The sequence below is a fragment of the Gavialis gangeticus genome, unplaced genomic scaffold, assembly GCF_001723915.1.
Source record: "Gavialis gangeticus isolate Ggan-Ray unplaced genomic scaffold, GavGan_comp1, whole genome shotgun sequence".
NCBI classification, from domain to species: domain Eukaryota; kingdom Metazoa; phylum Chordata; order Crocodylia; family Gavialidae; genus Gavialis; species Gavialis gangeticus.
Window position 1 is genome coordinate 38,763,816 of NW_017728994.1, and position 14,219 is coordinate 38,778,034.

A 14,219-nucleotide genomic window follows, 5' to 3' on the forward strand; every position below is an offset into this window, starting at 1 on the left:
GTCATTGCCACTACTGTATGGCTTGGCCAGTACCAGAGTTACCATGTGCTCTGTGCCCTGAGTCAAAGTCATAGAATCATAGAAGTAGGGTCAGAAGGGACCTTATAGATCTTCAAGTCCAACCCCCTGCCAGGGCAGGAGAAAAAAAAAAACTGGGCTCAAATGATCCCAGCTAGGTAGGCATCAAGCCTCCTCTTAAAGACCCTCAGGGTAGGAGCCAGCACCACTTCCCTTGGAAGTTGGTTCCAGATCCTAGCCGCCCTAACTGTGAAGTAGTTCTTACAGATGTCTAATCTAAACCTACTCTCCAACGACTTATGGCCGTTATTTCTTACAATTGAGGATAAGCGGCGGGGCAGGGAGAGGTGGCAGGAGAGCAGGAGGCACTCAAATTCAGGACAATGGTTCCTCCCCCCATGTAAAAGGACATGGAAAAGGGACACACCTCATCTTGGAATTGAGTAATTACAGTACTTAAGATGTGAATGTACAACAACTTTTATATAAAAGTTATATATCATCATGGTGATGATTCCTGTTTAGTTTTCAGTTCCTTTCCTAATGATTCCTAGCACTGTATTGGTTATATTCATCCCTGTTGTCTTTTTGCTTTCAAATAGCATAAATAGCTTTTTAAGGAAAATCAGAGAAGCAAAGCCAGGGAGAAGTGTCATTAAAACATTCAGAGTGCAACCAGTGTTACTTGTTGCCAAAAAGGCAATGTCATTCTGTTTTAACAAGATTGTCCTCAGTAATGCTTCCCTGCTCAGCCATGTGAGGCCCTAGCTGGAGCACACTGTCTTGCTTTGAACACCATGCTCCGGGAAAAAAATTGGGCAAAATGAAGGAAGTCTAGAGGGACCAAACAAAAGTCATAAGAGTTTAAAAAATATGAACTGTGAGAAGTGGAATGAATTAGGTTGGTTTAGTTTAGGAAGGGGGAAACAGTTAATAAAATACGTTACAGTTCATTATAAAGGGGATAGTGAATAGTTCTCCTGATGATAGACAAATAATTGCTTTAATTTACAACAAAAGAAAGTTGAATTAGTAAGTATAAGAATAATTGCACACTAAAACTTACCTGGGGAAGTTGTGTGATATCCATTCTGTTCCAATAATGGATGAGACAAAGATCTTGTCACATAGTTGTAGGTACAATTGGTCCTGCCTCAGAGCAAGGGAAGGACTAGACCGCCTGCCAAGGTCACATCTAGCCCTACATTTCTGTGACTTCTGATTTTAATTTAATACATTTATGTTAAAACTCCTTACGTTTTTGTTTTTCTAATCGGCTTGCTAACGTGTCTGCACATTTCTGTTTTAGATTTAACATTATGCCACTTGGATACTTTATGCTGTTAATTCTCTTTTGAATTATTTGCATTTAGTTGAACACTACTATTAAGTGTTCATTAAAATGTATGCAGCAATCTAAACTAATAATATTGTTCTTTGCTCTAGATAACATTGGATGTATTGGTTGAAATGGGACACAAAGAATTAAAGGAAATTGGAATCAATGCTTATGGTCATAGACATAAAATAATCAAAGGCGTTGAAAGATTGATTTCTGGACAGCAAGGTATGTTTTCACTGATTCAAGATAAAATGCAACTCCTTTAACAGAGGCCTTTATCATGTTAAAAAAGTTGGTGATACAACTATAAAACAAATGTGGAATGTATACCAATCAAATATAAAATGGTGCTCACTGGCAATATATGACCAAAGTTTCATTCAGCTGAAGTGAGAGCATTTTTTGGTGATAAAGGTACTAAATTCAAAACAATTTTTAATATTTTGTATTTAGTACCTAGTACCTTTTTTAATACATTGTCATGAGCATAGTCTGTATTGACTTCAGTTTTTTGCAGCAGGTGACTTATAAGCTTTTTGGAATTGGGACCATATTTATTTTATTTTTTTGAATTAGCACAGCACTTAAACTGTAGTGCTGGATGAAGGCCCCTGCTGTATTACAGTGTGCTGTACAAACAGTGTACAGTGCCTAACATAGGTGATGTAGCATCTCGTGATAAAAGATTCCAGGGGTCTCAATACAATTACTGTTCATGCTGTCACACTTTGTTGGAGGCACTGTGTTCATTTTCTCAGAAGAATGACTGGAGTTTTAATTTTTTTTCTTAAAAAGTATAGTCCATGTTTCCAGTGGAGCTGAAATTAACATAGCTGCTTTGTTTAGTGGCTTCAGCTTGTACTGAGTTTTATGCTAAAATCTTTTATTTGTGCTGCATTGATGCCAGCACAATCCTGGGAATAGCATGCTTCATTTAACTATGACTGCAGAGAAAACAAAAAAGAGCATGCTATTTTTTTTTCCTGTCTTGCAGAAACACTGGCTGCTATTGTCTTGCTGGGTTTCATAGCAGTAGAATAAATTAGTTAGAATTGCTAGGATTTATTTCTCTAAAGACACCATCTGTGAATTTTCACTCTGAAGTCTGGGCTCCCTAGCAATGAGAGAGGTGCAATTTCTCAAGCCCTAAAATGACTTCTTGCCTTTAAGAGCTGTAGTAGTAATGACTATTTACCTGGACCTTTAATAACTCATTTTTAAAAAATTGCATTCAGCGTCCTAGGCAGGAGCTGTAACTCTTAATTTGCCAGTCCAGCCCAGTATCAATGGCCCTTTGGAAGCCTAGTTCTGATAGTTTCCCTAGCTCTGAAGATTTTGAGGACTTTTAGAGCACTTGCACACATGCGGAGAGCCTGCTCTGACAGACTGGAAATCCAGCATTTTGGAGCAGACTCAATTAATCGAGTCTGCTGGAGAACATAAATTGACGCACTCTGGCAGCCTCACACTTCGCATATGTATATTAGCGCACCTCTGCACTGAGAAAATGGTGGTGGTGCACTTTGAGCTAAAACACATTTGATGCGCTTTAGTTCAGAGTGCACTGCTGCCATTTTCTCAGCATGGAGGCGCACTGCGCCTCTGATGCATGTGTTCCCAATGTGGTGCCAGGTGCTTTTAATTAGCATCGCTCGCGTGTCAGAAATGCATGTAAAAATGCCCTTACTCTCTTGCCTTAAAAGGCCTTTATTTCCATCTATAATTGCTCACTACCTTACCTCAATATTTCAGTGCAGTGCTTCAAAGCCTTGTTTATTTTAGTGATTAAGCTCTTGTTTCTAGTCCCTAGGGTTCTGGTGCTTCCATGCATTCATACTAGTATTCTGGCACCCTTCCCTAGATACAATATAGACACTGTTTCATGCACTTTCTTTTGGAGTTTTATTTTGAAGCTTTCCTTAAGTCAAAGATTCTTGTTCCTACACCCTTTACATAACTTGTTGGGTTCCAACCTCAGACCGGTGAGTTCAGGGCTTTCAGCAGAGTGCAGGTACTTTGAAAAGTATTAACTGACTCCTTTAAAACATACAGGTTTGTGGCAGAAAGTGCTGGTGGAATACCCTGTGTTGAGGTGCAGCTTGCTACCAAGACCCTCAGTATCTATCTGTAGCCACCTGCTAGTATATCCTGGGCAGGCCATTTTACAAAACCGCCTAGAGCACATCTGGCTCTATTTTTACATCCCCATTCCAACTTGCATGTAATTCCTGATAAAGAACTGGCAACAGCCTCTGTATTAAATCCCACTGTCTTTATTTGCAAATTCAGAGCTTTCCTACAAAAAATTGTCTTTGAAGAATTAGCATCAGGCTCTGTCTTCCTGGGGTTGAGGACTGCTTTTACACTTTTGTCAGTGCCACCTTCATTCCTATTCTGCTCCAAGTTTTGAGGTAGAAATACTTGCCTACTGAAGTGGTGGATGAGATAGATGACCCAATTATTTCCGTGTGGCAGGCATGTTCCTGTGCAGAGGTCAGGGCTTGCAATTCAAGTGTCAGTTTATCCTGTGTATGTTTCCTTCAGCTTTAATACCAGAGGTTTGTGGTACCTTTTACACAGAGGATCTGGTTGCAATGATCACAGTGACTGGATTTCAGTAGTACTGTCTCAAATAGTCCAGGTATCTGCCAAGAACAGTGTGGCAGCCTTATCAGGAATACATCATCCATAGTCCTTCTGCCTCAGTATGTTACAGCAGTGCACAAAGAGATGCCTATGGGCAGAAGATGCTATCATGCCCAGGACTGTGTGTGTAGTTTCTGCAACATACACAAGTTGGACATATGCAATTTGGCATGAGATGATTGAATCAGCATGTTCTAGGCACTTTTGTGTACTCCTGCCCATCTGATACAGGAAAATTCATGGTCTGAGCAAGAAAAATTACTTATGTCATCTAGAATGAGCCATATTTAGCAAGACATGTCTTTTTTACTGCAGAGATGCTCAAATGTGTATGTATACTAGTTTTTTCTGCTAGCAAGAGTTCAGACAAAGTGAAGGAAACGGGAAAACTTGAGGTGCTACTTTGAGTCTGTGCATTCTACTCCCAACTGGACCCTGTGCCAACAGTGTCCATTCAGGTTTGGGTATGTGCTACCCTGTTTCCAGTTTGGAGTAGTAATGTGCGTGAAGCAATGCAGTATATTTTGAACATATTGCTGTCAGGCTTAGTAAATCTGCATTCTGATCATCGCTAAATTGACTAAGGGACTTGGAGGTCCAGGGAGATGCATAAGCCCTTGGGTTGGTGAGAGAAGTTGGCTTATGCAATTGGCCATCTCCGGATGCCTTGGGGACCAGTGCATTTAGAAACTGGAAGTTCTGCCTGTCTTCAGCTAGGCAGCGTATACCCAGGGCTGAGCCTTTTGTAATTCTGCTCTTCTAAAGATATCTTGCAAACTTGATTTTTTTTTTTTAAAACACTAAAATATAAGGCGCTTAAGATGCTAGAAGAGCAGCAGAAATGGGACTTAAGTCTCATCTTAATTTTAAATTGCAAAGTTTTAAACCACAAATAGAGATTTTTCCCCCTTGCCTCTATCTCTAAATGGTGTCTCATATTGAGCTGTTTGTGTTTTTAATTTTGTTTTCTTAAATCTGTATCTGAAACTCTTATGTTCATGGTATTCATAGGTCTTAACCCATATCTCACTTTGAATACTTCTGGGAGTGGAACAATTCTCATAGATCTGTCTCCTGAAGATAAGGAATTTCAATCAGTGGAGGAGGAGGTATGTGCTGCTCCCTAGTCTCTCCATGAAGTGCCAGTGACAAAAGAATGGGATAGACAGATTGTTCCTGAACTATGTAGTAATACACTGATAAGTTGCCGAGCATAATGATTTAAAACTTGCATCAAGACGCTGCCATTTTCCTTCTTATCTGTGCTGTTCCACTGTCCATTGTTATAACTTATTTGCCTTTCCAACATACGTCACCACTAGTTAACTTAGCTTGTCTTCACCTGGAGAGGTTATTTCTTCAACAGAGAAATGTAGCCATTTTCCTGTATTCCAGAGCTAGATTCTAATCATTTATTACTTCCTCTGTATTCTCTCCTCAGGAGTTGAAGTATTTCACAGTACAGAATTCTTAAGTAAACACAATCAGTTGAAGAGTGGCAAACTAATGTAAATTGAGAACTACCATATTTAATCAATTACAAGATGAGGTTTTTTTCTCCCAAATCAGCATGGGGAAGGGAAAGCCCCTTATCTTACTTTTGTGTACAAGGAAACCTCATTAGATACATTTGTCAGTTGCTAAAATGCTGCAAAAAGCAGCATGTGCTCAGTAATGGAAACCATGTATGCAGTTGATTAAATGCTGCCAACCCTGAGCATAACTATAAAATGCATGCCCTGTATTGTACAGACATGCTGATGGGGAAACTACACTTTTTTTTTTTTAATTTTGGCTGCTGACAGACATGAAAAAACCCAGTGTCTGTATAGATTGGGCGCTTCAGCAGGGCTTTTAGTGCTTTTATCTAAAGCTGATTCAAAGAGCTGTTAAGTAAAAGTGCCAAAAAGGCCCACTGAAGTGTGCAATCTTTACAGACAGGTGAGCCAGGTCAAACTTAAGACAGTGCCTCTTCTGGGCATGTGCTGTGCTTGGCATCAGGGCACACCAAGCTTAAAGTAAAGCACTGGTTTATTTGAGGGGTGTTTTGTGGGGGCCAGTTCCATGTCTAAGCAGCATTTGTGTCTCAGGCAAAATCGGCAAAATCTGTTCCGAATTCTGTTCATGAAGTAGAGCTCAGTCATTCAAGTCTGTGGCACTACCAGCAGTAAGTATCTTACCTCCCAGACTCTTCAGCCTGAGGCTTCAGATATTTCCAAATCCGTGGCAAGCATCCTACGTGCAAGCCCTAAGCCCAGAGGCCTTGGAGTTCAGATGCCCCCTCGTCTCACTTGCCCCTGGCCAAAAAGCCAAAGGAGCAAGCTAAAGGGAACACCCAAGAGAAGGGGTGGGCAAAATATGGCCTACAGGCTGGATTCAGCCCACGAAGGGGTTTTGTCTGGCCTGCAGTAGGTCCCTTGGTCCCACCCAGCTGTGGTGCATCCTGCTGCCCTCTTGGCATGCGGTGGGACTGGGGCAGTTCTGTGGCTGGACTGCCTTCCTAGGCAGCCCAGGCAGCAGTGGCTCCTTCAGGTCTGCCGCTGCCCACTGCTGGTCACAGCCCCGTGGTACTGGTGGGGACCCACATATGCAGCCCGCACCTGGCACACCCAACACCTCCTCTGGGCTCACCTGTTCAGGTGCAGCAGTGGCTGCTGGGCAGAAACTTGTTTGGTGCAAGGGAAATGTGGCCTCTCCCCCTTGCTGCTGCTGGGCAATTCTTGCTGTAGCCATCTGTGCTGCACTGGGCTTCCCTGCAGCTCTGCTGCCGTCACCACTGCCCCTGGGTTGCCTGGTCCATGTGCTAATGTTTGAATTATACTATATAATTTGGGTTTTTTTCCCTGTTCCAAGATGGCAAATGCCATTACCAGAAGGAGTACTTCTGGGGGCAAGGGGCAGGACTTCTGGCAGCAAAGGCAAGGGTTTAGGGGGTGGGACTTCCAGTCCCAAGATGGCGACCAGGGAGCAGGGCACTTGCCAAGGAGTGGGGCCACCTTTTTGGCTCTTGATAGCTCACCAAAGCTCATTAAGCAGCCCTCAAATGGAAGTAATTGCTCAACCCTGCCCAAGACCAATCCCTTGTCACCATAAATTGTAGAGCTGAGAGCCTTGCATTTGGAGACTCTCACAGGAGGCAGCCCATCTGCGTAAGATATATGGCAGTGCCCATCGAGTGCAATTCCCCTCAGCATTGATGCTATTCAAGTCATAGTGAGCCACTACATTACATAAATTTCTATTTCTTCTTTACTCCCACAGCTGAGCTGTGCCTTTCTTTCCCATTTCCAATGATTCCCGTTTCTTCCCCAGCCTTAAATGTCTGGGGCAACATCACCAAACAGGACTCCAAACAGTTCACCCGGAATCCTTCCGTCACCCCATCTCTCAGCCTGGATCACATGATTAGCATAGCCCCATCCTTTATGAGGTGGAGCCAGACCAGGTTGGCCTGCATCTCATATGCATACAAATTTTTAGAGGATTTCAGGACTCGTGACTAGAATATACAGTTCCAGTCATGAGCTGGGGGCTAGTTAGCACATGGATCTTTTGTTGGGGGTATATGGAGTACACACACATACTGAGTAGTGCTGAGCTATGGGGTCATCATGTCTTAAAATGCTGTTGACTCTGGGCCCAACCAATGAACTATTTAGTAAATCATGAGCCTTTTGGATTTATCATGCATAGTTGGTACAAAGTGCTGCTTAAAAGTGTGTTTATGGGAGTACCTGTGCCAAACCTTGCAGCAGTTTCAAAGAAGGTAACAGTTCATCCAGAATTGATTCATAAGTGAACCAGTGCTCTTTCCTGCCTGGGGTGGGGGTGGAGAATGATCTATTGAGGTCCCTTCCTACCCTAACAACTATGAAAGTCTGTGGGTACGCTGTGCAAATTACTACAGCTATGTTTGTTTTAATGTCAGTGTTTTCAAATTTGCTTCTCACTTCCATGTGCTCGGGGAGAGTAGGGTCTAACAATAAGGGGCAGGGGGGAGAAGCTGCTGGGGGAAGGCAGAGAGCATAGGGGCTGCCTGACTCCCTGCCAGATTTATTTTCCCTGCTGTAGCAGTGGGAGAGGAATAAATTCAAGTCAAACCTTCAATATTCTATTCCTGGAAAATTATAACAAATATTCCATATACAGAATCTGATTATTAGGGGGTTGTCTTGTATTCAGGGTCATATTATATTCAAGCAAAGTATTTGAGTTCTATTTAGTTTCTGTAGAAATATCACAAAACCTGTTCTTCATGGATCCAGTGCTAACTTTTAGAATGGTTTAAAGCAGTGGGGCCAACCTTTTTTGGCAGGTCTGCCACATTAGCCTCTCACCCTCACCAGGTGCCACTCTGATACCCTTCCCATTCCCAATCTGTTGCCTTGTTTTCTGTTCCCATCCCTATGCTCCCTGCCTGATCTGCTGCTTTGCTTTCTGCTTCCTGCCCTATCTGCTGCTGTTCTGTTTATCCTTTCCCTGATCTATTGCATGCCACACACACACAGAAGTTGCTTATGCCATTTGTGACACTCATGCCACAGGCTGATATTGGAGTATTTGTTTGTTCAGCATTTATAGCCTTAAATGTCTCAATCTTCAGATGCAGAGCACAGTCCGAGAGCACAGAGATGGTGGGCATGCTGGTGGAGTCTTCAACAGATACAACATTCTAAAGGTACCATTCAGATCTCTGAAGTTCTTAATGGTGAATGTGCTCTGGAACTTTTGGCTGAGAATAAATCTGATTTATACAGGTAAAAATAGCTTTTGCAGGCCCTAAGGAGATCATCACTACAGCAACACCTTACTTAAAATTATAAGGGGTCTCCTTGCAGCAGATATTCTTGTTGTATTCAATGATCCAAAAACAGCTTGCCTATTTGGGGGAGGGGCTCCTTACATTTTTGTCCCTTTCCACTTTGTTTACTACTTGCTATTTGTCATATGTATCAAAATTGTGAGAGTGCTAGATTGTTGAATAGAAAATTTAGCATTAGATAATTTCATTCCTGCTAGCAGTATCTTCTGTAATTCTACCCACTCTAGAAAGGATTTTAGCCAAAGGGAAAAATTTTAACTTTTATATATTTATCATATAGGCTAGTAAGCTTGAGTGTATATAGTATTCATTGGCTTTGAAGTTTTTGTTACTATGTTTCTACAGTTTCTACCTAACCTTTGAATTAATCTGACAACAAGCCTAATAAGGAGATGTAAGTAGTGGGGACTGTTACATCACTGAATAGCCCCAGAAACTGTAGATGGCTTATAGCTTGTATTTCTCACTTATGGGAGATATTGTTAATGGTAAGAATATTATCAGGCAAGAAATTTCCCATTTGTACTCTTTTGATTCCATTGGTTTCTCAATTTTAAATGAAGTACTTCTGATGAAGATGATGGACTAGCTAAACTGAAAATGGGGCAAAAGCTTTTCTGCATGTATATATTTGAGTAAATGTTAGTATTTACATTTTCCCCACATTAAAAACTAAAAATAATATAGATAGTTAATGACATATGTAATATTGCCACCTATTTATAAAATATGAATTGACATTGAAAGTTACATATTTTTCCTCTTGATTCACTATATAATTTAAAAAGAAGCTCTCTTCAATTTGCTAAATGCAAAGAGAGCTTATTCATATAACAACTATTTATCTAATTTAAATACTAATGGTTATAGTAAATTAAGCCCTACCATACAGAGTATCATGATTTCAAGTTTAATTTATCATTTAAATTACTATTTTAATCATAGTTTTCCTTTATACTTTTTAACATAAATGAAAAAGCCCAGACTTTTTTGAAAAAATCATACCCCCTCCTGCCAGGAAACTTGGATTGGGAGAGGTGGATTTGTGCATGGTCTTGGAAGAGATCATAAGGCAGCCCAAGTGTAATATGGAAGGCAAGAGAGAGTCTATTAAAAATTTGAAGCAGGGGAATAAACTTTCTTTGGATTAAAACATTTTATTTTAGCAAAACTTAAGTGAACAGGAATAAAGGGATTGCACTCTTTTAACTTTCCAGTAAAAATCATAAACTGTGACTAGGACTGATTAAATTCAAAAGATGGTAAAAGATCGTCAGAGATTTAGAATATAATGGGTTTCAACCCTAGCTTTATATGGTGGAAGTTAAATTTATTCTGTCAAACTAGAAGAACTAGATCCTCCTCATTCTCTTCCTTTTCTTAAAACTTAAACATCCCTTGTGTAAGTGACCATTTGGGATGGTTCTGTTCTGGTAAAACTACTGTATATCCAAATGTCAGTCAAGTGATAAAGCAAAAAATAGATGTTGTCTGAAAAAATGGAATTTAGATTCAAATTTGTTTCAGATTCAAAAAGTGTGCAACAAAAAACTATGGGAAAGATATACTCATAGGAGAAAAGAAGTTTCTGAAGAAAACCATAACCATGCTAATGAAAGGATGTTGTTTCATGGTAAGGTCTTTGATTTTCAAATTTTCTTCCATTTTCAGTTCTGTTATGCTTGAGGAGAATGGTTTTCATTCTTGTCTTTCAATCATCAATAATAAAGTAAATTAAAGCTAGTTTGTTCCTAAATGTGTTGCAACTCTGTTACCAGTTTTGAATTCATCACTATAACTTAAACTACTTTTTTCAGTATCTTCTGTACATTTTGGATCCCTTCATCATGTAGCTTTGTGTGTACCCAGATATGACTTTCAAGTTACAGCAAAAGCAGTTCAAAGTTTGAAGTGGATGGGAAGAGGAGAAAATAATATTTCTGTAACTGGTTAAATTCTTGCTATTATTGGTCAGATAGCCAGATTATTGGAGGCACAGAGTACACTTACCTTTGGCAAGCCAGCTTTTTTTCCAGATGTGCTTTCTTGCATTTCAGTAAAGATTTGGTTTTTGTTAATAGTTTTAATCTATTGAAAATAATCTCCTAGACATGGAAAAAGGACAGTTTATTCTGTTTCACTAAGTGGCTATGTTAGCTGTGTCATGAAAAACTTACTTGCATTCACGAAAGTAAAAACTGAACAACTCCTTGCCACAGAGTTTGTAAGTTACTTGAAGTAAGATAGTTCAGTACTATTTTAACATGGAATTTTTTAATTAAAAAAAATAGGAGAGTCTCTTGGACTAACCAAAATTCAAAATGTGAGTTAAGACTGTATGCCTAACCTTAGTTCTGCATCATGCATATACATCAAGACAGTTACTTGATCATAAACTTCTCTAATTTTAGTATTTTGTGTGTGTGTGTGTGTGTGTGTGTATAAACATTTCTTTTAAGGCTAGCTATTTTTACGATGATCCAAAATGATGACTTTAGCATGGCTTTTGATGCAGTTTTCCACAACATTCTTGCAAGCAGGCTAAGGAAATATCATTTGGATGAATGGACTGGTAAAGTGCATAGAAAACTGGGTAGATTGTAGGACTTAAAGGGTAGTAATCAATGTTTCAATATCTAGTTGGCAGCTGGTATCAAGTGGATTGCTTAGGAGTCCGTCATGAGGCCAGTTTTGGTCAGTATCTTCAACAGTGACTTGAAAGGTGGGATGGAGTGTACCCTCAGCAAGTTTTGCAGATGACACCAAGCTGTGGGGAGTAGTAGATACACTGGAGGATAGGGCTGGGATTCAGAGAGACCGTGACAAAGCGGAGGATTGGGCCAGAAGAAATCTCATGAGGTTCAGTAAAGACACGTGCTAAGTCCTGCACTTACAACAGAACAATCCTATGCACCAGTACAGGTTGGGGACCAACTGGCTAAGCAGCAGCTCCGGAGAAAAGGACCTAGGGGTTACAGTAGACAATGAGCTGAGTATGTGCTAGCAGTGTGCCTTTTTTGCAAAGAAAGCTAGTGGTATACTGGACTGCATTAGTACAAGCATTGCCAGCAGATCAAGGGAAGTGATTATTCCCCGCTATTCAGCACTGGTGATGCCACATCTGGAGTACTGTGTCCAGTTTTGGGCTCCCCACTGGAGAAGGGACGTGGACAAATTGGCAAGAGTCCAGTGGAGGACAACAAAAATGGTTAGGGGCTAAGGACAAAAAATACAGTATAAGTGACCAGAAACCACTTCAAAAGTTCAGTGGACATCAGGTGCTTTCAAAATGTCTAAAACCGGTTTAAGATAAACCTGGATGGATGCTGTATCAGACTTTAAATTGATTTAACCTAAATCAGTGTTGAGCTTCTGTCCCAGATCGCCTCCAGATTCAAGTTCAATTCTCAGCATCCCAGGATACTTTTCACCTCCCCTGCAACTCCCCTCTCCCCAACACACACACAGGGTGGACTGGCTAGCCTTAGCCTAAGCTGTCTGCTCCAGCTCAACAGGGAAGCGTCCTCTAGCACCCCCTAGCTTCTGACCTGGGCCATTGCAGGCATGTGGTTATATATCTGTTCACTTGCTTATTGGTTCAATCTCCACAATTTAGACTAACCTGGGAAGACTGAATCAGTTCAGCCTCAGAGTTTTTGACTGTCTATACTTAACCTTGAGGAGAAGATGAGGGAACTGGGCTTATTTAGTCTGAAGAAAAGAAGACTGAGAGGGAATTCAGTAGCAGCCTTGGATTACCTGAAGGGTGGGTCCAAGGAGGATGGAGCAAGACTGTTCTCAGTGGTGGGAGATAACAGATCAATGAGCAATGGTCTCAAGTTGCAGCAAGGGAGGTATAGGTTAGATATTAAGGAAACTTTCCCAGTTGGAGGATGGTAAAGCACTGGAACAGGTAACCCAGAGAGGTGGTGGATCTCCATCCTTGGAGGTTTTTAAGACCCGGCTAGACAAAGCCTTGGCTGGGATAATATAGATGTATCATTCTTGCTTCTTTTTTTTTTTGCACAGGGGATTGGTCTAGATGACCTACTGACGTCCCTTTCAACCCTAATTTTCTATAACTATGTAAAGATTTGTAAAACATGGTATCTTTTCTGAGATTCAGTTATCAGGGATCATGTTCCTGGCCGTTTCTTTCCCATTGTTAATACATTTACCATAGCAATAACTGCCAAGGCTGAAGAAGCTTGCAGCAAACCTAAACTGATGACAAACTTGTATAAGCCAGAATTTTTTTCTGACCACTCTTGTTGTACTTCATTTTAACTTTCCGTTAGGCTCCCCATTTGTGAATGCAATTATACATAAAGGCTTTGATGAGAGACATGCCTACATCGGTGGGATGTTTGGAGCTGGGATATATTTTGCTGAAAACTCTTCTAAAAGTAATCAGTATGTGTATGGAATTGGAGGCGGCACTGGATGCCCAATTCACAAAGACCGTTCTTGTTATGTCTGCCACAGGTGAGTTGGAAAGCTGTTGCTGAATCTGTACATACAAAGCAGTTGGATGTTGTGGGGTACAATCAAATGCAGCAGGCCAAAATACTAACTCAGTAGGTGTACCTACTCAGCATGTACTAACAGTTAAAGCAGGTAGTGCTAACATGAGTTTTGGCTGCCAGTCTTTCACAAAGCTTTAAGAAACTTAATGCTGAAGATGTTTAAAGGCATTACCTGAATTTTTCTGCTTACAAGCCCCAAGAACTAGGTTTATTTAGCCTGGAAATCAAAAAAAGCTAAGGGAATGTAGAAATGTGTATGTATGAAAGGTAAAGTGAAAAGTAATCAGTCCCTTCTTTCCTGCCATACAATATACAAACCCAGATACTTTCTAGACTGGCAGTATACCTGCATTCTGTTCGGGTCTTATGTGCCTTCTGTGCCTGATACAGGGAGTGAGACATTTCACCTAGATAAACCAGAACTATGGCCATCTTGACATTTTTTCAGGCTGAGTTTAGTAAGGCTTAGGTGACGCTCATTTCATTTTTGGATGTTGATCTTCAGTGCTTTGCGGTGTGGTGTGGCAGACTTATGCAGCCTCCCATCCTGCTTGTTTCTAGGTTTTGGAGTATGACCTTATTCTGTAAAATGTCCATTACTGTTTTTACTCAAATCCAAGACTAATTGCCCCCCCCCCCTCCAAACAGCACAGGCATGGAAAAAAGCCTTGTCTTAGATTTGAGTACCAGCCTAGGGCAGGCCATGGGTCATGCAGTGGGGGAGGGGGCTTACAGCATGAGGTAAGTAGCTATGGGGAGACTGGAAGTAGTAGGGGTGCAGGGGAGAGACCATGTAGAGCAGGGAGGAGCATGGAGAAGACTGAAGTGTTTCTCCCCCTCCACACTCTTCCCCCCCCCCCCAAAC

The 14,219-nt window shown here is 41.0% G+C and overlaps 1 protein-coding gene across 1 annotated transcript in view; it reads left to right on the plus strand.

Annotated features, from left to right (window-relative positions):
- TNKS2 (tankyrase 2) overlaps positions 1 to 14,219 on the plus strand; it is a gene marked incomplete at its 5' end in the record, with an annotated part of 74,888 nt that overhangs the window by 50,758 nt on the left and 9,911 nt on the right. Inside the window, 5 exons of the mRNA XM_019502601.1 lie at positions 1,465 to 1,585; positions 5,018 to 5,115; positions 8,610 to 8,684; positions 10,356 to 10,461; positions 13,127 to 13,313. Of these exons, the coding sequence (XP_019358146.1) occupies positions 1,465 to 1,585; positions 5,018 to 5,115; positions 8,610 to 8,684; positions 10,356 to 10,461; positions 13,127 to 13,313 (587 nt within the window). The remainder of the gene's footprint in view (positions 1 to 1,464; positions 1,586 to 5,017; positions 5,116 to 8,609; positions 8,685 to 10,355; positions 10,462 to 13,126; positions 13,314 to 14,219) is intronic.